Below are 25,208 nucleotides of genomic sequence, written 5' to 3'. Positions count from 1 at the left end.
TGTGCTATATATACCCTTTACAAGCATTCTCTCTCTCTCTCTTAATTCTCAAAACTATTTTCTAATAAAAAAGTGAGAATCAAAGAGGCTAAATAGCAGGTCCAGGGCTCTCCGCCTTAGAAGGTCCTAGTGAATCCAGAACCTTAATGCAGGTATTCTAACTGTGGGGCCCCTGCTCTGAACTCCTGGCCTACATCACCTGCCAACGCCACTGAGGGCCAGAAACCCCTTCTGAGTAGCTGGTTGTGGTGGCAGTGGGAGGGTGGGGTTTCTCAGGTTGCACTGCCACGTGCCCCATTGATCTGGACTGAACTGCCCCCTGCCCCGACCCTTACACTGTGGGGTGGCTGTGCTGGCACAAGAATAGCAGAAGGAGATTGCATCTGGAAGCCCACAGCAAGCTCTCCATGTGTGTGGCAGGCCAAGACCTGCCTACCCCCATCCTGGAGATTTCAGTCAAGTGAGTCTCCTCCCATAGAAGGGATCTGGGACCTCAGACAGATCAGAATTACACGGATACATTCTGTGGCTGAAACTGACAGCAATGCCAAATGGGATTTCTTACGTGAAAAATCTGGTTGGAGATTTTGGCAGAGGTCCGGAAATCCCAGGCAATAATGGTGCGGTCAGCCGAGTCACGGGTGGAAGCATCTGTGCTGCTCAGGAACTCGGAGCCTTCCCGGAGGAACAGGATGTCCAAGGTCTGCTGGATGGTCGCCTTGTAGCTTCTCATCACCTGCAAGAGTGGACACCAGTCATGCTGGCAGGCCTGGGAGCACGGACAGGCTCCCGCCCAGGGAAGGCCAAGGACTCAGCGGGCAGGCAGGTTTAGTGAAGTCTATGCTGGGTCACACACACCCAGGCTGAGCAGCATCCCCAAGCCATATGTGGAATCATGGACCCTCCCGCCCCACGCCCAGGCTAGTGTCTGTCAACTTCTCAGCCCCCCTGCTCTGTTGCCACATGGGCCCAGAAAGGCATTCCTACCACCCCTTGAGAGCAGCAGGATCCCAGGGAAAGTGCTAAGGGAAGGGCCCGTCACTCGCCAAGGGCACCTCGAGAGCATATTGACATCCATCAACACTGGGGTCATGTTTTGAGTGGGTCTTGCTTCTGAAGATGTCACATAATTCACAGCTTGCAAAGTCCCAGATTGTTGTCCCTGGAGGAGCCATAGTAATGCAGGAACAAGTGTGCTTAGGGACAGACCATAAAGCCAGAATCACAGGACATATTTTAGCTTTAACGACACTTTGTATTGTTTTAGCATCATCACCGATACTTCACAGTCTCCTGTCTCATAAACTGACTTTATTAAGTATCGAGCAGTTGTTTTTCCTTTCTTAGAGGATTTTATCACATTCAGCCTCTGCTCTCAAATATCCAGCTCTGGTGGGGGGATGGAGAAGGGTCCCAGTACCAGGACTAGCAAGTAGCTCCACTTAACAAACTCACAGAGCACAGGACTTTAATTACAATATAGAAATAACACGCTGGGCACCCACTCACCACCACGGAAGCGCAGCAAGGTCTCAAGTTGGTCACAGGGGCCAGCCGGTCCCTTTACCAGTTCCTGGGGCGCCACCATGTGGCTGCAGTATAAACAGTTCAGTCCCTGGGCCCCATCAGCTCAAAAATGAGCCATCTTGACTTTTTAATTGGAGTTCACACCTTTCAAATTTTGCAGACATATTTTCTATCATCCTCCTTAAAATGTATACGTCAAATTCACATTAAATGTGGCACTCCATAATTTCAGTTTAGGTTAGAGGAGGAGGAGGTTGAGACCCATTCTCTGGATGAGGTTCACTGAGGCCCAGAAAGAGGCAGGGATGTGCTCAAGGGCACATGGCCGGGGCATGGTGGAGCCTCTTCCGCCCCCCACGGCTTCCCTGGGACCCACAGTTCATTCTCCTGCTGGCCAATTCCTGCCTCTGTAATTCCTCAGGGAGGGTGGGCAGCAGATGACTGTTCTTCTCTGAGCCTCTTCCAAAGCAACCCTCAACTAGGGAGATTTCAGAGAGGGCTCCCTGAAGCCTAAGCAATGATCCAGGGGTGGAAAAACAGTTTTCTGAATGCAAGACAGGGAGACAAGCTGCCCCTCACGGCACAGCTGCCTGCCTTCCTCCACGCACTGGATTCTGCATGCCCGTGCCTGCTCTATTCTCCCACGTGGCCTTGATATCACCGCCCCCACCAGCCTCAACACTTCGATATCTAAGAGGCGGACCCAGGGAAAGAATGAGGAAGATGACGGCCCTCCCTGCCACTCGCTGAGTGCCCGTTAGGTGCCGGCCCCTGGCTGGGGGTTCACATAAGTTATCTCATGACAAGAGCCCCACAGGTAGCTTCTCTCGATGGGCATGAAGTCTCAGAGACAGGCAACCTGCCCAGGAGCCAAGAACCACTTGCGTGTCCCTGCCAATGCACCACCTGCCTCCCAAGACAAAGTTTTTGAGGAGAACCAAAACAGTTGTTCCGTACATTTTCTGAGAATGGATGGAAATGGCCCAATTCATTAGAGTGTCATAAAAGTGAATGGCTGGGAAACAAGCCGTGTTATGGGCGACCCCCGCCAATAATGTGGCTGCAAGTGGAAGGCTGGCCTTTGAAGTGATCGCCGCCGAACATGATTTACTCGCCTTCACAACTGCTCGTGCCCCAGGAAAGAGCAAAGGGGCCATTTGTGTGTCTAGTTGGTGGGTTTTATGGCAACCTAATTACACCAACAGCTGGCATGGGACGGTGCTACCCGAGCCTAACGAGCTGGATCCAAAAGGGAGCCTCACTCAGACTCTTCTGGCAACTGCGGGCCCCTGGTGGAGAAGCAGGGACATGGTCTTGGGGAAAGCAGAAGATCGATCATGACACATGCAGGGGTTATGTCCCTACAATCTGCCCACTACTTGGCCTGCCAGCAAACCTGGGTGACGCTGGGCTGCTGCCGACCCATCCAGAGCAATCTTGGGTTCCTGCCACTTCCAGGGTGCACGCGGTTGGGGATGGTCACTGGGCTCCAATCTTGGCCCACTAAGATTTACTATGTGCCTGGGGAAGGTTCATTCCCTCCCTGGGCCTAGTTTTTGAGTCATCAACATGAGCGGCCCGACCGCACCTCTGAGCCTCTAAGTACTCCTGGTCCTCAGAAAGGACTGGCGGATGCACCCAGCTATCCCTCACCCCATGCTGCCAGTCTTCTGCATGCAGATCTGAAGGACAGGAGGTGGGGAGGCATTGCTCTGGGCTCACACGCAGCCCTGTGCTCCTTTAGCTGCCCACCTCAGCCACCTGCCTAAGCCACAGGACTGTGAGCTCCTGGCACAGATGCCCTGCTGCCCATATTTCTGGGTCACCCTTGGCTAGCACTGGGTCTGCCCCTGCAGGCATCAGTAAGGTGTGTCAAATTGATGCTGGATAAGTGAGTGGATGCATAAATGAATGAGTGAATGAACAAAAGGTCAACTACTTTAAAAGAAGCAATCCAGGGTCCTCTGGCTCCCAGCAACATCCTAGCACGCAGGGCTAAGGCAACACACAAAAGCCTTTGCCACTGGCTCTCCCAGGACCCCCAGGTGAGATGGCATTCACTCACAGGTCCTTCCCATGGCCCTGACTGAGCCAGCCCCTGCCCTGCCCCTCAGACTTGGAGACAAAGGAAAGCTGCTCCAAGACCTTGGTGGGAGGTGGGAGCACAGCTGGACTGTGCTCCATGCTGCAGCCTCACAAGAGCCCAGAGGTGGGTGGGGCCTCTCCTGGCCCTTGGATGAGCAGGGGTGAGATGCCAAGTGGGAGGGCCCAAGTTTAAGCAGACACCCGGGGGACCTGAGCCTGGCAGCCTATTACTGGCTGCATCATTTGGGGCAAGTAACTTCCGTCTCTCTTCTTCAGTCTCCATACCTGTAAAGTAGGGGTAACAACAGGACCTCCAGCTGAGGAAGCAAGGGTGATGTGCCCAGCTAAATGCCCAACACATATGAGCCTGATGCTTGTAAACCTTCCCCTCCCCAGCCAGCCAGAGCTAGAGTCCCTAGGATGGAACTGTGAGTTCTTGGGCAACTCTCAATAACAGATGTATTGTCTTCTTCCAGTGCCAAGATGCAAGGCAAAGTGGAAAGGTAGCACAGGGCCCACTGCTTTGGTTTAAACTCGCAAAAGCAGAGGCTGCCAATCACATAGGATGGTGGCTATCAAAAGCAATTGACATTTACATTAAACAAAGTAAACCATAACTATGAGAAAAAACATGATTGAATTTCTCTACAACCTGGGACTAGGGAAAACTTTCCCAGCTATGACTCCAAAGCCAGAAGCAATAAGAAAAGTTGAATAAATTAGACTATATAAAAACAATAATAATTTTTTTAAAAAATACTTTGGGATGGCAGAAAGCAAGCAAGTAATAAGGAAAGCAAATTTCCTTAAATAAATAAGGAAAGCAAAAAAGACAAGTAGGAGAAATATTTACAACTTCTATTACAGGCAAAGGTCACTATCTGTAATATACAGATGGTCCCTAAAAATAGATGAAAAAGACCAATAGCTCTACAGAAAAACAGGCAAGTAAACAGAGCTCAGAAAAAAGGAAACGGTCCTTCCACTTTGCTCATAACAAAAGCAATGCAAATTTAAATCACATAGAGATACCATTACTTGCCTATCAAATTAACAAAATCCAAAAGTTTTGCAACACCCTTGTTATGTGGCTCTGGGGGTGTTAGGTATCTACATATGGCTGCCAGAACTGCAAATGGTACAAGCCCTGTGCAGAAAGGATTTACACAACTTTGAGCAAAATAACATATGCATCTTTACTCAGCAATACGCATGACCCAGCAACCCCACTTCTAAGAACTAATCCTAAACACACTGGCAAAATCCCAAAGAGATATAAGCACAATGCCACTGAAAGCAGCACTATTTGTAAAAATAAAAAACAGGGAACAACCCAATGTTCGTCAAGAAAGGACTGGCTGAATAAATTTCAGTACACTAATACTCTGGACCACTATGCTGTTGTAAAAAAGAATGAGGAACCTATCCTGCTATGGAGTGATCTCCAGGACACATTGTTCAGTAAAAAAAATCCAAAGTGGGAGGAAAAAAAGTGTGTAAAGTAAGAAGAGGTGATATGAACATGTGTCTGTGTTTGCTTCCACTAAGAACCAATAAGAAGACAAATGAGAAACTAAAATAAGTAAATAAATAAGATTGCCTTAAGAGGAAGGGAGGGGAGCAGACTGGGGGAGACAGAGTTAGAGGTGGAACATGGATGATTTCTCGAAATGTACCTTGTTTTGCAGATTTGACTCCAGAATTCTGTAACGAGCCAGTCAGTAAATATTTTGGGTTTTGTAGGCCATATATAGTCACTGTTATATATACTTCTCTTTCTCTCTCTCTTTCTCTCTGTATGTGTGTGTGTGTCTGTGTGTTTGTTGGAGCTGGTTAAAAATGTAAAAACCATTCTTAGCTCAAAGACCATATAAAAACAGGTCACAGGCCAGATAAGTCCCATCAACCATAGTTTGCCAATCCTTTCTCTGGACCCACGTACACATTTTATTAAATTATGCAACAAAATTAACTTAAAAAGCAATCTCTAAAATGTGAAAGCAAAATTAGGCAAACAAAATTAACCACGTATTGATTTGGTAGCTTAACTGCACAAATAAGATTTCTTTTAAAAGACCTGAAGCACAGTAATTTAATGGTAAATCCTTAGTTGAATACACATTATTAATAGAAAACGGCAATATGGTGGTAAAGCCTAATTAGATACACATTGTGAACAAAGAGAACTGCAAGAAATCTTAAAGTGTTTTCAGTCGTTTCGTTGTTAGTGTCAATATATATAAAAGAAATGTGTTAAGGCAGATGGAAATTTAAAATTTTTAGCATAAAAGAGATTTTAAAAATATAAAAACAAAAAGTAAAGAAAATTCTGTAATCCTAAATTTGAATTGGAAAAATCAGTATAAACAATAATATATTTTGTCTTCACAACGAAAATATTTCCCAGCTCTGTCCACAGAAGGAGTGTGGAAACAATCAGCAAACTCTGCACCTAGATTATAGTCCCTAAGCCCAGCTAAACTGACCAGAAGTGACATAGATAATAGACCAAGACATGAAAAGTTATCATAACTCCATAACATATGTTTAAGAAGGTAGAGGAGAGAGTGACCATGGTAAGTAGAGAATGGAAGAGAATGTATATATATACACACACATATATATGTAGTCTTTGGATATATGATTTTATATATTTTATATAGAGAGACTATATGTATATATACAGACTACATAAATGATACAAAGACTATATGTAGATATAGAGGTAGTCTTCCATATCTCTACTACCAGGGTCAGTCTTTCCTCTACCTTCTTTTTTTTTTTTTGAGGCGGAGTCTCACTCTGTCGCCCAGGCTGGAGTGCAGTGGCCGGATCTCAGCTCACTGCAAGCTCCGCCTCCTGGGTTCACGCCATTCTCCTGCCTCAGCCTCCGGGTAGCTGGGACTACAGGTGCCTGCCACCGTGCCCAGCTAGTTTTTTGTATTTTTTTAGTAGAGACGGGGTTTCACCATGTTAACCAGGATGGTCTCCATCTCCTGACCTCGTGATCCACCCGTCTCGGCCTCCCAAAGTGCTGGGATTACAGGCTTGAGCCACCGTGCCCAGCCCTCCTCTACCTTCTTAAACATATGTTATGGAGTTATAATATCTTTTAATGAATCATATATACATATATGATCCAAATCACACTTCTAGAGATGAAGTATGCAATATTTGAGATGAAAAATACATTAGATGGGATTAACAGCAGATGAGACACTGCAAAAGAAACCATTAGTAAACTAGAAGACATAGCAATTAAAATTATGCACATGTACCAGATAGAAAAAAATTCTAAATTTTAAAATGAACAAATCTAATATAAACCTGAAATGGAGTAAACCCACTATGCCTCTCTTTCTCTCTCTCTCTCTCTCTCTCCCTCTCTCTCTCTCTCTCTCCCTCTCTCTCTCTCTCTCTCTCTCCTATAAATTACAAAAATTAACTTTGGACAAAATTTTAAAAGCAACTACCTGAAGACTTTGAAAAGTCAGTAATAGCAGGTGGGTTGGGAAGGGAAGTCAAAATTTGAATAAAGACCAGTATGGCAGATGAGGTTCCTAGTTGGTATTCACTTTTGTGTTTTAACTCCTGATGTTGACCCAAAGACTGACTGGATTAAGGCAGTACATAGTGGGCATGGACAGCAAACATTCTGAAATAAATCCATCATTCTGCCCAAATGATCAATCTGAACAAAAAAAGAACAGAGCTATGGGGATCTATGAATAATATCAAAAGCTTAAATATTTTTGTCAACAGAGTTCTTTTTCCTTTTTTTTTTTGGAGATGGGGTCTCGCTCTGTCCCCCAGGCTGGAGTGTAGTGGCACGATCTTGGCTCACTGCAACTTCTGCCTCCCGGGTTCAAGCGATTCTCCTGCCTCAGCCTCCTGAGTAGCTGGGATTACAGGCGTGCGCTGCCATGCCCAGCTAATTTTTTGTATTTTAGTAGACACAGGGTTTCACCATGTTGCCCAGGCTGGTCTCGAACTCCTGAGCTCAGACAATCTGCCCGCCTCGGCCTCCCAAAGTGCTAGGATTACAGGTGTGAGTCACCGCGGCTGGCCATCAACAGAGTTCTTAAAGGAGAAGGCGAAGACAGCAGTACCCAAAAGAAAGAATATTTAAGGAAGTATTGAGTGAGCTGTTCCCAAATTTGGTTAAAGGCACAAATTTACGAAGTCAAGAGGCTCTGCAACCACAAAGAGGATAAATTAAAAAGAAAAAACACAATACAAACCAAGTTCTGCATATCCCAATCAAACTGCTAAAAACCTCAAAGAAAAAACCTTGACAGTGCCCAGGGGAAAAACAATGAAGAATTACACAGAGGAGAACAATTTGAAATACCATAAATTTCTCATTAGAAACTATGGAGACCAGAAAACAGTGGAATATACTGAAAGTGGTAAATTAGTGTCAACCCAAAATTGTACAGACAGCAAAAATATCTTTCAAGAATAAAGATAAAATGAAGACCTTTACAAATGAAGAACTAAGTGAATTTGTCATGAACAGACCTAATCTATCTAAAACAAATGCTAAAGGAAGTTCCTCAGGTTGACAGGAAATAATGCCAGAGGAAAACGGAGCTTCAGGGATGAAGGAACAGCAACAAAAAATGGTAAATGATTAGGTAAACATAAAAAACCATTTTTTCCCACTTGTTATATGAAATATGTATGACTCTTGAAAAATATATATATAGCATTGTCTGGGAAGGGGATCTTCAATGTATGTAGATGTAACCCATATCACAATTTTAACATACAGGGTAAGGGGTAAAAAGGCTTATCTGGTTAGAAGAATCATATGTTTGTCTTGTTTGCTTGTTTGTTTGTTTGTTTGTTTGTTACTTTGTTTGAGACGGAGTCTCACTCTGTTGCCCAGGCTCAGTGGTGCAATCTCAGCTCACTGCAACCTCCCCTTCCTGGATCCAAGTGATTCTCCTGCCTCAGCCCCAGGAGTAGCTGGGACTACAGGCGCATGCCACCACGCCTGGCTAATTTTTGTATTTTTAGTAGAGGCGGGGTTTCTCCATGTTGGTCAGGCTGCTCTCGAACTCCTGACCTCAGGTGATCCGCCTGCCTCAGCCTCCCAAAGTGCTAGGATTACAGGCATGAGCCACCGCACCTGACCTAGAAGAATCGTATGTTTTACTTGAAGTGGTAAAATATTAACAATAAGTAGAATTGTGAAAAATTAGGCATGTATATTGTAGTCCTTACAGCAACAATTTAAAGGTATAATACAAAGAGATATAGCCCAAAAGCTAATAGATAAAATATGATATAATAAAAATGTCAAAATAATCCAAAGAAGGCAGGAAAAGAGGAAGTAGAATAAAAACAGAGGAGATATGTCAGGTGCAGAGGCTCATGCCTGTGGTCCCAGCTACTTGGGAAGCTGAAGTGGGAGGACTGCTTGAGCCCAGTAGGTCAAGGCTGCAGTGATTTATGATCATACAACTGCACTTCAGCCTGGGTGACAGAGTGAGATCCCATCTCCTTTAAAAAAAAAAAAAAAAACAGAGGAGACAAATAATAAAATAATAAAATGACAGGCCAAATTCAACCATAGCAATAATTACATTAAATATAAATTGTCTAAAATCTCCAACTAAAAGACAGATTGTCCAATTGGCTTTCAAATTAACATTTCAAAGATCCAACTGTATCTAATCTACAAGGCAGCCACCTTAAATATAATAAAATACATAGCTTATAGGTAAAAGGATGAAAAAATACACCATATTAAAAATAACCAAATGAAGGCTGACATGACCATATTTACAGCAGGCAAAGTAGACTTCAGAACAAGTAAAACTGCCAGGAATAAGAGGAATACAACGAAAATGTAAAAGTGTCAATTCATCTAGCAGACATAACAACCCTAAATATGTATATACCTAATAACAGACTTTCAAAATACATGAATCAAAAACTGATAGAACTGAAAGGAGAAACCATACAAGTCCACAATTTTACCTGGAGATATTAACACTCCTTTCTTTATAATAAATAACACAAATATTAATCAGTGCATTCATGTAAGGAAACTACACAAACCAGGAAAGGAACCACCAAAAGAGAATAAGCAAAACAATTGCCAAGTTTCGCACAGAGCTAGGAATCTTTCATTTTCCCACCAGTTACAGGGGGAAAACCTTGAAATACACAGGGTATTGGATAGAGCACTCACAAGAGTATTACCTCAGAAATGAGGCAAAATTAGCCCTAAAGGTTGTTTTGGTTCCACCAAACAAAGCCTAACAGCAAGCCTCAGAAAAATCAAACCGTTATCAAGCAATACAACTGCATCCAAAAAATCTCTCAAATTATGTAAAGGACAACAAAATATTGAGTACCCAACAAGTAAAATTCACAATGTCTGGCATCCAATCAAAAGTTACCAGATCTGGAAAGAGGTAAGAAAATGCTTCCCATAATGAAAAAAAAAAAATCTGTCAATAGAAACAGACCCATGAGTGACACAAATGATAGAATAAATAGAAAAGAGGTCAGACATGGCGGCTCACGTCTGTAATCCTGGAACTTTGGGAGGCTGAGGCAGGTCGATCACCTGAGGTCAGAAGCTCGAGACCAGCCTGGCAAACATGATGAAGCCCCATCTCTACTAAAAATACAAAAAAAAAAAAAAAAAAAAAAAAAAAACATAGCCAGGTGTGGTGGCATGTGCCTGTAATCCCAGCTACTCAGGAGGCTGAGGCAGAACTGCTTGAACCCAGGAGGCAGAGGTTGCAGTGAGCCAAGATTAGGCCACTGCACTCCAGCCTGGGTGGCAGAGTGAGACTCAGTCTCGAAAATACTAATAATAATAAATAGAAAAGAACAATAAATCAGTTATAACTATATACTGTATGATCAAGAAGGCAGAATATAGTATGAGAAGGTTAAGGATAATACACATGAAAGACATCTTTTAAAGGCCCAAATCAAACATGTAGAAGTGATATAAAACAATGTCTGTGGCCGGGCGCGGTGGCTCAAGCCTGTAATCCCAGCACTTTGGGAGGCCGAGACGGGCGGATCACGAGGTCAGCAGATCAAGACCATCCTGGCTAACACGGTGAAACCCCGTCTCTACTAAAAAATACAAAAAACTAGCCAGGGCGAGGTGGCTGGCACCTGTAGTCCCAGCTACTTGGGAGGCTGAGGCAGGAGAATGGCGTGAACCCGGGAGGTGGAGCTTGCAGTGAGCTGAGATCCGGCCACTGCACTCCAGCCTGGGCTGCAGAGCGAGACTCCGCCTCAAAAAAAAAAAAAAAAAAAAAAAAAAAAAAACTGCTACTAATAGATTAGAAATTGCATAATATATGATTACTAAATTTGAAGATATAGAAGAACAGAGGACTAGTGAGCAATGGAATAAATCCAAAAAACCTGAATATGAATATAAGTGAGACGGGGATGGGGGTGGGGTTTCAGGGACAAACAAAATTGAAAAAAAATGAACAAAAATTTTCCAAATTTGATTAAACCATAAACCCACAGATAAAAGACTATAATACATTGATTAAAACTATAAACACATAGATAAAAGAAACTAAACAAGGCCGGGCGCGGTGGCTCAAGCCTGTAATCCCAGCACTTTGGGAGGCTGAGACAGGCGGATCACGAGGTCAGCAGATCAAGACCATCCTGGCTAACATGGTGAAACCCCGTCTCTACTAAAAATACAAAAAACTAGCCGGGCGCAGTGCGGGCGCCTGTAGTCCCAGCTACTCGGGAGGCTGAGGCAGGAGAATGGCGTGAACCTGGGAGGCGGAGCTTGCAGTGAGCTGAGATCCGGCCACTGCACTCCAGCCTGGGCGACAGAGCAAGACTCTGTCTTAAAAAAAAAAAAAGAAACTAAACAAAGCCTAAGAAACATAGAGAAAATTACACCAAGGCCCATTGTTTAAATTGCTTGAAGCCAATGGTAAAGAGAAAAATCTTAAAGAGCAGACAGAGAAAAGATGCATTACATACAGAAAAGCAAAGATGAGAAATACAGCAGACTTCTCATTGGAAACAGTGCAAGCTAGTGACAATTGAGTGACATGTTTAAAGTACTGGAAGAGAAAAAAAAATCATCCACCCCAAATTTTTTACCTAGCATAAATATCTCTTAGACAAAAGACAAACTAAAGACTTTTCTGGGCAAATAAAAGCAGAAATAATTTATCACTAGCAGACCAAAAATACAGGAAATGTTAAAGGAAATTATTAAGGCACAAAGAAAATGATACCAGATCTAAATTTACACCCAAAAAAATGAAAAGCAATGGAAATAATACATATGTAGGAAAATAGATAATACCTTTTTATTATTAAAATATTTTAAAATTATTGGCTACTTCCAGCAAAAATAACAACAACTTATTACGGAGATTGTAACATATGTAAGAGTTAAAAATGTATGCCAGCAACAGCACAAAGACCCTGAGGGGAGAAATTGAGAATCTGTATATTGCTATAACATTCTTACAGAAAAAGAGATAGAATATGACTTAAACGCAGACAATCATTTAAAAAAAAAACAAACCCCACAACACAAAGCCACAGATGACAAAGCAACAAAAAAAATTAAGATGAAATCATAAAAATACTAAGTTAATCCAAGGGAAAAAAAAGGTTGGGGGAGAAGAGATGAAACAAATAAAAAAACATAGCAAGGTGGTAGATTTTAACCCAACCATATCAATAATCACAATAAATTAAAACAGGACAAATACCCTAGTTCGAAAGAAGAGATTGTTAGACAATTTAAAATAAGATCCAGCTATATGCTGCCTAAAAGAAACACACTTTAAATATAAAGATACAAATAGGTTAAAAGTAAAAAAGATATGCTGTGCTAACAATAATTAAAATAAGTCAGGAATGTCTATATTAATACCGAAACAGATTTCAAAGTAAAGAATAAAGGGATAAAGAGGGTCTTTTCATGGCTGGATGCAGTGGCTCATGCCTGTAATCCTAGCACTTTGGGAGGCCAAGGCGGGAGGATCACTTGAGCTCAGGAATTCAAGACCAGCCTGGGCAACATAGTGAGACTCTGTCTCAAAAACAAGAAAAAAAAAAAAAAAGAGGTCCTTTCACAATGATAAAAGAATCAATTCATTAGGAGAACATAATAATCCTAATTGTGTATGCACCTAGTAACAACTTCAAAACAAATGCAGGAAAACTAAGAGAACTTAAAAAGGAAGTAGACAAATCCACTCTTATAGACACAAATTGCAAGCCTTGTCTTAGTGCATTCCTGCTGCTAGGACAAAATACCTTAGACTGAGCAATTTATAAATAACAGAAATTTCCTTCTCCCATTTCTGGATGCTGGGAAGTCCAAGACTGAGGTGCCAGCAGATTCAGTACCTGGTGAGGGCTTGCACCTTCTTGCTTGTCCTCACATGGCAGAAGAGATGGAAGAGCAAAAGGAGCCCACCTTGTTCCCTCCAGCCCTTTTATCAAGGCATTAACTACACTAACAAATGTGGAGCCCTCATGACATAATCACCCCGCACGTGCCCCACCCCCTAATACCATCCCTTTGGGGTTTAAGTTCCAACATATAAATTTTGGAGGGATACATACATTCAAAGTACAGCACAGCTCCTGTAGAATAGACAGAAAAATCAGAAAGGATATAGAAAATTTAAATAACACTATCAACCAACTTGATGTAATTGACATTTATAGAACACTGCACCTAACAACCGCAGAACACACATTCTTTTCAGTGCACACAGAACACTTACCAAGATAGACCATATTTTAAAATATCAAACAAATCTAAATAAATTTAAAAGAATTCAAATATACAATGTATGTACTGCGACCACAATGGAATTGAATTAGAAAAACAACAAAGAGGCATCTGAAAAGTTCCCAAGTGTTTGGAACCTAACAAGCACACTTTTAAACAAATCATGGATCAGGAAGAAATCAAAAGGAAATTAGAAAGTATTTTGAACTGAATGAAAATGAAAATGCAATATATCAATAGCTTGGGTCGTGCAGCTGAAATGCCTAGAGAAAAATCAGTAGTATTGAACATCTATATTAGAAAAGAATAAGTCTCAAAACCATGACTTCAACTTCTACTTTAAGAAACTAGAAAAAGAAAATAAAACTAAATTCAAGGTTTTTGTGAAAGGAAATAAGATAGCAAAAGAAATTAATGACTTCTGTAAAAAGCAAAGAAAAAGAGTAAAAGACAATAAAACCAAAATCTGATACGTGACCAATAAAATTTATAAGCCTCTAGCTAGACTGATCAGAGTAAAAAAGAGAGAAGACAAAAATCACCAATATCAGCAATGAGATAAATGAGGTGATATCACTACAGATTATACCGATTTTTTAAAATAACATTATAAAAAACTTTATGCCAAAAAAATTGGACAACTTTGATGAAATGGACAAATGTCTTGAAAGGCACAAGCTACCAAAAGTCACTCAAAAATAAACAGAAAATCAGAATAGCTCTATATTTACTCAGTAGATTTTATTTAAAATTTCAAATCTTCCCACAAAGAAAATTTCAGGCCGAGGTGGCTTCACTAGTCAATTCTAGCAAACATTTAAGGAATAAATAATGTCAATTTTTATACAAACTCCTCCAAAAAATGGACGAGAAATGAACATTTCCCAATTCATTCTATGAAGCCAGAATTACCCTGATAGCAAACCCAAAGATATTACAATAAAAAAGTTCAGATCAATAACCCTCATAAACATAGATGCAAAAATTCCTAACACAACTTTAGCTGATATAATTCCAAATTATATAAATGGAATAATATATTATGATCAAGTGAAGTTTATCCCAGGAATGCAAGGCGGTTCTAATATTTGAAACTGAATTGACAAAATCCACCATATTAACAGAATAAAAAAAAAAAACATATGATCATTGAAATAAATAGGAAAAGGCATTTGACAAAATCTAACATTCATTCATGATTTTTAAAAAACTCTCAGCAAACTATGAATAAAAGGGAGTGTATTCAAACTGATAGGGACATGTACAAAACAACTAGTTAACATCATATGTAACTGAAAAAGAATACTTTCCCTCTAACATCAGAAACAAGGCAAGGATGCACACTCTCACCACTTCTAGACAACATTGTTCTAGAGGTATGAGCCAGTGCAATAAGGAAGGAAGGAAGGGAAGGAGAAAAGGAGGAAGGGAGGGAGGGATGAAGAGAGAAAATAGATGAGAGAGAGAGGATATGGATAGACAGATAGTGTCCAGATTGGAAAAGAAAAACTAAACCTGATTTTATTAACAGACAACATGATTATCTATATAGAAAATCCAACAGAATCTACAAAGAAACAACCAGAACTAATAAATGAGTTTAGAAGAGTAACAGAATTCAAGGTGAATATTCACATAGCCACAATTTTTCTATATACTAACCAGGAACAACCAGAAGTTGAAATTTTAAAATACCACTTACAATAGCATCAAAATATAAACACTTGGGGATAAATCTGACAAAACAATGTGAAAGACCTACACTATGAAAACTATAAAACATTGGTGAGAAAAATCAAAGATTTAAGTAAATAGAGAAGTATACTATGCTTATGGGTTTAAAGAAACAAAATTGTTAACAGTGCAATTCTTTCCCAAATTGCTCTACAGATGAGATGCAATATCATTTAAAGTTCAAGTCAGCTTTTTTTCATAAATTGGCAAAGCAATTATAAAATTGAAATGTAAATGCAAAGAACCTAGAGTAGTCAAAACAACTTTGAAAAAGAACAAAGGTGAAAGACTTATACTAGCTGATTTCAAGACTCATTATAATATTACAATGATGAAAACAACGGTATAAAGATAGACAAATAAATCAATGGGGCCAGTGCAGCGGCTCACACCAGTAATCCCAGCACTTTGGGAGGCCAAGGCAAGAGGATCACTTGAAGTCAGGAGTTTGAGATCAGCCTGGGCAACATGGCAAGACCCTGTCTCTAAAAAAAAAAAAAAAAAAAAAAAAAAATATATATATATATATATATATATATATATATAATTATTATTATTTTATTTATTTATTTATTTATTTTTAAGATGTTGTCTTGCTCTGTCACCCAGGCTGGAGTGCAATGGTGCAATCTTGGCTCACTGCAACCTCCGGCTCCCGAGTTCAAGTGATTCTCCTGCCTCAGCCTCCCGAGTAGCTGGGATTACAGGCACCCGCCATCATGCCCAGCTAATTTTTGTATTTTTAGTAGAGACGGGGTTTCACCATGTTGGCCAGGCTGGTCTTGAACTCCTTACCTCAGGTGATCGACCCACCTTGACCTCCCAAAGTGCTGGAATTACAGGTGTGAACCACTGTGCCTGGCCAAAAGAAATTTTTTTAAAATTAGCCGAATGTGGTGGTGCACACCTATAGTGCTAGCTACTCAGGAGACTGAGGCAGAAGGATAGCTTGAGCCCAGAAGTTCAAGGCTGCAGGAGCCATGATTGTGCCACTGCCTGGATGACATAGCGAAACCCTGTCTCTAAACGGAGTCTCATTCTGCCTCCCAGGCTGGAGTGCAGTGGTGCAATCTCAGCTCACTGAAACCTCCGCCTCCCGGGTTCAAGCAATTCTCTTGCCTCAGTCTCCCAAGTAGCTAGGACTACAGACACGCACCACCACACCCAGCTATTTTGTGTACTTTTAGTAGAGACAGGTTTTGCCATGTTGGCCAGGCTGGTCTCAAACTCCTGACTTCAAGTGATCCACCCACCTCAGCCTCCCAAAGGGCTGGGGTTACAGGTGTGAACCACTGTAACCAGCCTACAAAAAAATTTTTTTTAATTAAAAAAAAAAAAATCTGGCCGGGCGCGGTGACTCAAGCCTGTAATCCCAGCACTTTGGGAGGCCGAGGCGGGCAGATCACAAGGTCAGGAGATCGAGACCATCCTGGCTAACACGGTGAAACCCTGTCTCTACTAAAAAGTACAAAAAACTAGCCGGGCGAGGTGGTGGGCGCCTGTAGTCCCAGCTACTCGGGAGGCTGAGGCAGGAGAATGGTGTGAACCTGGGAGGCGGAGCTTGCAGTGAGCTGAGATCTGGCCATTGCACTCCAGCTTGGGTGACAGAGCGAGACTCCGTCTCAAAAAAAAAAAAAAAGAAAAAGAAATCAATGGAACAGAAGAGAGAGTACAACAATAGACCTACATCTACCTAGCCAATTTATTTCCCACAGAGATGTAAAGGCACGGATATTGTTTTCAACAAATGCTGCAGAAATTTGATTATCCATAGGCAAAAACATGAAACTACATCCATACCTGTACCATACACAAAAAATTAATACTAAATAGATCACAGACTTTAATATGAAGCCTAAAACTATACAACTTCTAGAAGTAAACACAGCACAAAAACTTTGGAAGGTAATGGATGCATTATTTATCTTGATTGTGGTGACTATTTCATGGATGTATACATATGTCAAAACTTAAACTGTATGTTTCGAATATGTGCAGCTTACTGTATGTCAATTATATTTCCATAAAAGTATAAAAAGGGCAGGACATGGCAAAAATGAAGGAAAAACAAAGACATTTTTGATAAACAAAAACAGAGAATTCCCCACCACAAACCTGTACTATAAGAAATGCTAAAGGAAGTTCTGCAGCCTGGGGGGTAATGATACCAGATTGGCACTCAGATCAACAAGAAGAAATGAAGACACTATAGCCATTAAAAAATAAAGTAAAAAACAATTGTAGGGCAACAAATCTGACAATTTAGATAAAATGGAAAAACTCCTTAGAAGATAAAAGATAACAAAAACAACTAAAGGAGAAATAGGACACCTGAATGGACCATGTTATATATACTTAATTTTTTTTGTGATTCAATATCTACCTACAAAGAAAGTCTTGTGTCCAGATGTCTTCACTGCTGAATTCTATCATTTAAGGAAGAAATAATACCAATCTTACACAAACATTCAAAAACATAAGTAGAGAACATTTCTCAATTCACTTTTCTGAGGTCAATATTAATCTCACATCAAAATGAGACACAGAATATAGGAAAAAATGTATAGCTCAATAATCGTCATCAACATAGATTTTAAAAATCCTTAACAAATTATTAGCAACTTGAATTAAACTCCATATGAGGATAATATATCATAAAACCAAATAGAAAAGATATGGTTTAACTTTTAAAACAAATCCATGTAATTCAACATATTAACAGAATATAGGAAAACATATAGATGTAGTAAAATCATTTTTGACAAAATTCAACACCAATATATTATTTTTTAAAAATTCAGAAAACTAAGAATAGAAGGTAACTTTCTTGAACTGACTTAAGGTATCTATGAAAAACCAACATCTAACATCATACTTAATAGTAAAAGACTGATTGTTTTCCCTACAAAATGAGAAACAAGACAGGGATGTCCATTCTCACAATTTCTATTCAGCATTGTACTGAAGGTTCTAGTTATTGTAATACAGCAAGAAAAATCAACAATTGCACATGCATTAGAAAGAAAGCTATAAAATAGTACAGGCAACATGATCATGTAAATTAAAATTTCTAAGTAATCTATGAAAAAGCTACAAGGGCTAAGAAGTGAATTTTAGTAAGGTCACATGATACACAGTCCATATTTTAAAAGTCCTGTATCTTGCCTGATTGTTCTGGTTGGAACTTCCAGTACTATGTTGAATTAGGAATGGTGAGAGTAGGCACCCTTGTCTTATTTCAGTTCTCAAGGGGAAAGCTTCCAGTTTTTGCCCATTCAATATGAAGTTGGCTGTGCGTTTGTCATAGACAGCTCTTTTTATTTTAAGGTATGTTCCTTCAAGACCTAGTTTCTTGACGGTTTTTGTCATGAAAGGATGTTGGATTTTATTGAAAGCTTTTTCTGTGTTTATTGAGATAATCATATGGTTTTTGTTTTTAATTCTGTTTATGTAGTGAATCACATTTATTGATTCGCATATATTGAACCAACTTTGCATCCCAGGAATGAAGCCTACTTGATCATGGTGAATTAACTTTTTGATGTGCTGCTGGATTTGGTTTACTAGTATTTTGTTGAGGATTTCTGCATCTATGTTCATCAGGGATATTGGCCTGTAGTTTTCTTTTTTCTTGCCAAGTTTTGGTATGAGATGTTGGCTTTGTAGAATGAGTCAGGCAAGAAAAATAAAGCGCGTCGAGATAGGAAAAAAAGAAGTCAAACTATCTCTCTTCACAGATACTATTATTCAATATCTAGAAAACCCTAAAGACTATGCCAAAAGGCTCCTGGAACTAATAAGTGACTTCAGTAAAGTTTCAAGATAAAAAAATCGATGTGTAAAAATCTGTGGCATTTCTATATACCAATAACATTCAGGCTGCAAACAAATCAAGAATGCAATCCCATTTGCAATAGCCATTTAAAAAAACACACAAATACCTAGGAATACACTAACCAAGAAGGTGAAAGATCTCTACAAGAACTACAAAATATTGCTGAAATAAATCATAAACAACACAAACAAATGGAAAACCATTCCATGCTCATAAGATTGGAAGAATAAATATCATTAAAATGACCATACTGCCCAAAGCACTCTACAGATCCGATGTTATTCCTATCAAACTACCAATGTCATTTTTCACAGAACTAGAAAAAAACTGCTCTAAAATTCATATGAAACCCAAAAAGAGCCCAAATAGCCAAACCAATCTTAAGCAAAAAGAACAAAGCTGGAGGCATCATATTACCTGACCTCAAACTATACTACGAGGCTACAGTAACCAAATCAACATGGTACTGTACAAACACAGACACATAGCCCAATCAAACAGAATAGAGAACCCAGAATAAAGCTGCACACCTGCAGCCATCTGATCTTCAACCAAGTCAACCAAAATAAGCAATGGGGAAAGGATTCCCTATGCAATAAATGGTGCTAGGATAGATGGCTAGCCATATACAGAAAAATGAAACTGGCCCCTGCCTTTTACCATATACAAAAATTAACTCAATATTTAAATGTAAGACCTCAAACTTGAATAATCCTATAAAAATAAAACCTAGGAAACATCATTTTGGACATCAGCCTTAGGAAAGAATTTATTGCTAAGCCCTCAAAAGCAACTGCAATAAAAACAAAAATTAACAAGTGGGACCTAATTAAACCAAAGAGCTTCTGCACAGCAAAAGAAACTATCCAGAGAGTAAACAGACAACCTACAGCATGGGAGAAAATATTTGCAAACTAGGCATCTGACAAAGGTCTAATATCCAGAATCTGTAAGAAACTTAAACAATTGAACAAGCAAAAAAACAACCCCATTAAAAAATGGGCCAAAGACATGAACAGACACTTCTCAAAAGAAGACATACAGGCAGCCCCCAAATATGAAAAAATGTTCAACATCACTAATCAGCAGAGAAATGCAAATCAAAATCACAATGAGATAACTTCTCACACCAGACAGCATGGCTATTATTAAAAAGTCAAAAAATAACAGGTGCTAGCAAGGCTGCAGAGAAAAGAGAACACTACGCTCTGTTGGTGGGAATGTAAGTTATTTCAGCCATTGTGGAAAGCAGTTTGGAGGTTTCTCAAAGAACTTAAAACAGAACTACCATTCAACCCAGCAATCCCATTACTGGGTATATATCCAAAAGAAAATATTATTCTACCAAAGAGACACATGCACTCACATGTTCATCACAGCACTATTCACAATAGCAAAGACATGGAATCAATCTAGGTGCCCATCAACAGTAGACTGGATACAGAAAATGTGGCAAATATACACCATGGAATACTATGCAGCCATAAAAAAGGATGAAATCATGTACTTTGCAGAAACATGGATAAAGTTGGAGGCCATTTTCCTAAGCAAATTAATGCAGGAACAGAAAACAAAAATACTCCATGTTTGGCTGGGCGCGGTGGCTCAAGCCTGTAATCCCAGCACTTTGGGAGGCCAAGACGGGCGGATCACGAGGTCAGGAGATGGAGACCATCCTGGCTAACACGGTGAAACCCCGTCTCTACTAAAAAATGCAAAAAACTAGCCAGGCGAGGTGGTGGGCGCCTGTAGTCCCAGCTACTCGGGAGGCTGAGGCGGGAGAATGGCGTAAACCTGGGAGGCGGAGCTTGCAGTGAGCTGAGATCCCGCCACTGCACTCCAGCCTGGGCGACAGAGCAAGACTCCATCTCAAAAAACAAACAAACAAACAAACAAAAAAACCCATGTTCTCACTTATAAGTGGAAGCTAAACTTTGGGTACTCGTGGAAATAAAGATGGCACAATAGACACTGTTGTCTAGAGGGTAGAGGGAGGGAAGGGGAAAGGGTTGAAAAGCTAACTACTGAGTACTATACTCAGTACCTGGGTAAAGGGATCAATCATACCCAAAATCTCAACATCATGCATTATACCCAGGAAACAAACCTGCACGTGTATCCCCTGAATCTAAAATAAAAGTTGAAATTATTTTTTTTTTTAAAGTTAATAGTATTTCTATATACTAGCACCAAACAACTGGAAAATGAAATAAAAAATAAAATTCCACTCAAATTAGAATCTAAAAACATGAGAAACTGAGGAATAAATTAATACAACATGTGTAACATCAAACACTGAAAACTACAAAACACTGCTGAGAGAAACTAAAGAAGAGCTAAATAAATGAAGAGATGTACTACATTCATGGATAAGAAGATTCAACATTATTAAGATGTCAATTATCCCCAAATTGATCTATAGATTGGACACAATCAATATCTTTGTAGAAAAAGATAAATTGATTGTAAAACTGAAATAGGAATGTAAAGAACCTAGAATAGCCAGAAAAATCTTGAAAAAGAAAAACAAAGTTTGAGACTTAAACTTCTCAATTTCAAAAATTATTATAAAGCTACAGTAACCAAAAAGTATGGCATTGGTAAAATGATAGACACATCAATCGATGGAACAGAATTGACAAGCCAGAAAGAGATCCTTATGTGGCAAACTGATTTTCCATGAAGGCTCCAAAAACAATCTAATGAGGAAAATAATGTCATTTCAACGAATGATGCCAAAACAACTGGGTATCCCACATAGCAAAAGAAATAAATAACCATCAACCTTACCTCACACCATAAACAAATATTAACTGAAAATATACCATAGCCCTGAATAAATGTACAGCAAAAACTATGAAACATCTAGAAGAAGACATAGGAGAAAATCTTTGCAACCTTAGGATAGGTAAAGATTTCTTAGAACACAAAAATCTATGTAATAGGAGAAATACCAGAATATATAAAGACTCTTAGAACTCAATAATAATAAATTTATGTAGGCTAAAAATTTGAACAGATCCTTCACAAAAGAAGGCATTCAAATGGTCAATAAGCCCCACAAACAGATGATCACCATCATTAGTCATCAGGGAGAAGAAATTAAAGCCACAATCAGATACCACTGCATACCCACTAAAATAACTAAAATGAAAAAGACTGACAACACCAAGTGTTGGTGAGAATGTGAGAAAACTGACACTTTCCCACACTGCTGATGGAAATGCAAAATGGTACAAGCACTTTGGAAACAGTTTGGTGACTTATTAAAAATTTAAATATATATATACTACACCACTTAGCAATTCCACTCTCAGTTATTTACCCAAAGAAATGAAAATGTATATTCACATACAGACCTGTTCATGAATGTTCACAGCAGCTTTACTCATAACAGCCAAAAACTGGAGACAATTCAAAACGTCCATCCACAGGTGACTGGATAAACAAACTGTGGTATGTCCATACAACGGACTATGACTCAGCAACAAGGAATGCTGATACATACAATAGGGATGAGGCTTGGAAGCAGCAGCAGACTCACAAGCTCCCCCAGTGACTTGCTTTAAGATGAAACTACCAGTTCATAAGACATACAGAAGGAACAGAGGAATGTGTTAAATTACACCAGAAGGATACAGTCAGAAAGATATAGGACAAAGAATTGATTTGTTACCCAATAAATAAGTTATAAGAAAAAGAAAGTAGGAAACAAATATATAGACTTAAGAGACTTAGCAATCAAATGTTAGGGTCCTGATTTGAACAAGGCACTGTCTAAAGCAAATTATGAGACAACCAGGGAAATCTGAACATGGATTAGAGAATTGATGATATTAAGGAATTATTGCTAAATTACTAGATGGAATAATAGTTTTTTAAGCCCACATCTTCTAAAGAAACAAAAGTATTTACAAATAAAATGACAGGATGTCTGGGATTTGCTTCAAAATAATCAGTGCTGAGGGTGAGGAGGGTAGAGACCGTTAGGAAATGGGTAGGATTATGGATAAAATAAGCATGGCCATAATTTTATAATTGTTAAAACAAGATGCTGGTTGCATAAAGGTTCATTAATTAGTCTTTCTACTTTGGTATATGTTTAGATTTTTCAATAATAAAAAGTTTTTTTAAAGTGCTCTGAGGGGAGGAATTAGCTCCACAAATGTTAGTTCTTCTTATCAGCTGGGCCTGAAATGATAAGCAGAGTTGGGACCAACTGGAATCAAGCAGTGGGCACAGAACAGACACAATTAAAGCCAATTACACCTGTGGTAGCGCATCTGTCCCATCTGTCCAGAACCCAACCCCTCTGCCAAGGGGAATACAGCCGCCTTCAGGGACCGGGGCTGAGGCGGCTGGGGCTGGGGACAAGGCTGTGTTGTGTAAGTGAAGCCAGGGAGCCCAGCAATTCTCCTACCTAGGTTTCTATAGAAACCACCAGAGAAATGATATTTCACAGAGCACAAAGCATCTCCACTGGCCTCCACTGGCTTTGTTCACACTTGCCCATCAGCATCTGAGATCCAGCCTATCAAAGTGGCCCTCACAGCTCACTTTTAAATAGGTACAGCTCATTATAAAGCACCTGCTTTCAAATGTTTCCAAGGAAACAGAGGCCTCAAGACACCCCTCTGTCTAAATTCATTAGCATTTAACACTCCTTAATGAGGCTTAAAGATGGCATGCTTTAATAACCACATGCGGGGGGCAGGGGGAGGACACCTTTCCCTTTTACATTCAGGTGTAACTGATGAGCTGGCTCAGGCTCCCAGGGGACACGCTTTAAAGGCAATGGTGACAGCATGCACGGCATGTCTGGGGAGGTCTCCCTTATCTCTAAAGCCTCCCTTGGGGTGTTCAGCTCTGGGTCACAACCTAAAAATGGCTAGGGTGGAGGCCCTGCACTGGCCACTATGGGCAGCCAAGCTGACTTTGTTTCCTAACTCGCCTCTGAATGTGCATGTGTGCACGCGCACGGCGCACACACACACACACAGATACACGGACAGAGACACACACATGCATGGATGGACACACACACACACATGCACGGACACACATACATACAGACACACACACTGCGTGTTCTCCAGCGACAACCCTCACCATTCCCTCATGCGTTGTGCCCTTTAGTGCCTATGTGCCTTTATACATTCCTTATGCCTAAAATAGCCTACCTTGACTTGCTGCCTAGAAAACTCCTATGTATCCTTTGAAACCCTCCGCCAGCCAAGCCTCCCAAAGTGGCAAGCAAAATCATTAGCTGTCAGTCTTTATCAGCCCCCACAGCCGTTCCCACCACGATGCACTCTGTGGAGACTGGCTCCTCTCCTCGCCATGCAGGGAGGGGCCTCATGTTCCCCCACGCTGTGGCCATTTGGCCACGCGGCGGTTAATTCAGCAAGTGTCTATAGGACTCTTAATGAAGACATCTAAAGTGAGCAGCTCCAGGACACTGGTGGAACTGGAGCTGGCAGGTGGGGAGCAGCCTGTGAGTGTCTTGGGTCCCCCAGCTCCCCCGACTCCAGGAGAGCTAGCTGACTACTGGCAACAGGAAGGCCTTGTCAGAGTCATTCCCAGCTAACAACCAGGGGTTCTGCTCTACACAGGTTAGGTCATGGAGTTTGGCCTATTCCTGGCTGATGGGGAAAGTGAGGACCAGGGAATGAGAACACTGAATGTGGGGAGCTCATGAGAGCCCTAGGGCCTTTCCCCTTAAGCAGGGAGGTTGTGAAACTGTCCCTCGGACAATGTAGAGAGGTGGATGACACCAGGCTCAGAGCTGAGTGGGAGGGCAAGGGCCAGCACAGTGGGGGGCTCTGCTTGCACCTCCCACAACTATCAAGGGGCCATGCCTGAGGCACTTTCAAGCAGAAGCAGAACATGTCCTCCAAGGACAGCCTTCCTAGGGGTTAGCCCCATCCAACAGCCCAAAGAGCTGTCTGGGGACAGGTCACGGGGCCTGGACCAGGGGAGGGATGGGGAACAGGATCCGCCAAAGGGTGGTAGGAGGGGACAGGGGAGGAGGGCTCCCTGGGGCTCCTGGAGAGTGAGATGAAGCTGGCCCTTGTCGGCTGCACAGCTCCAGGCAGACTGCACAGTCCTCCTCTCTGCGTTGCCTAAGGGACTGTTTCCCAGCATCCTCCCCCAAGGAAAAGGTCCAAATGGCCCTTGTGAGCCCCCACATGCAGTGTCCCCATTCTCTGGTCCTCAGGTTCTCTATCTGTCAGGAAGGGCTGAGCTGTACCTTTC

General features: G+C 40.9%; 1 protein-coding gene across 1 annotated transcript in view; it reads right to left on the bottom strand.

The window, feature by feature from the left end:
* Positions 1-25,208, bottom strand: part of WDR25 (WD repeat domain 25) — a 154,907-nt gene that overhangs the window by 4,148 nt on the left and 125,551 nt on the right. The window contains exon 5 of the mRNA XM_010353650.2: positions 566-736. Within this exon, the coding sequence (XP_010351952.2) occupies positions 566-736 (171 nt within the window). The remainder of the gene's footprint in view (positions 1-565; positions 737-25,208) is intronic.

This window comes from Rhinopithecus roxellana, chromosome 5 (genome assembly GCF_007565055.1).
Source record: "Rhinopithecus roxellana isolate Shanxi Qingling chromosome 5, ASM756505v1, whole genome shotgun sequence".
NCBI classification, from domain to species: Eukaryota; Metazoa; Chordata; class Mammalia; order Primates; family Cercopithecidae; genus Rhinopithecus; species Rhinopithecus roxellana.
Note: the sequence above shows the minus strand (reverse complement) of the source record. Positions and strands in the feature narration are given on the sequence as shown.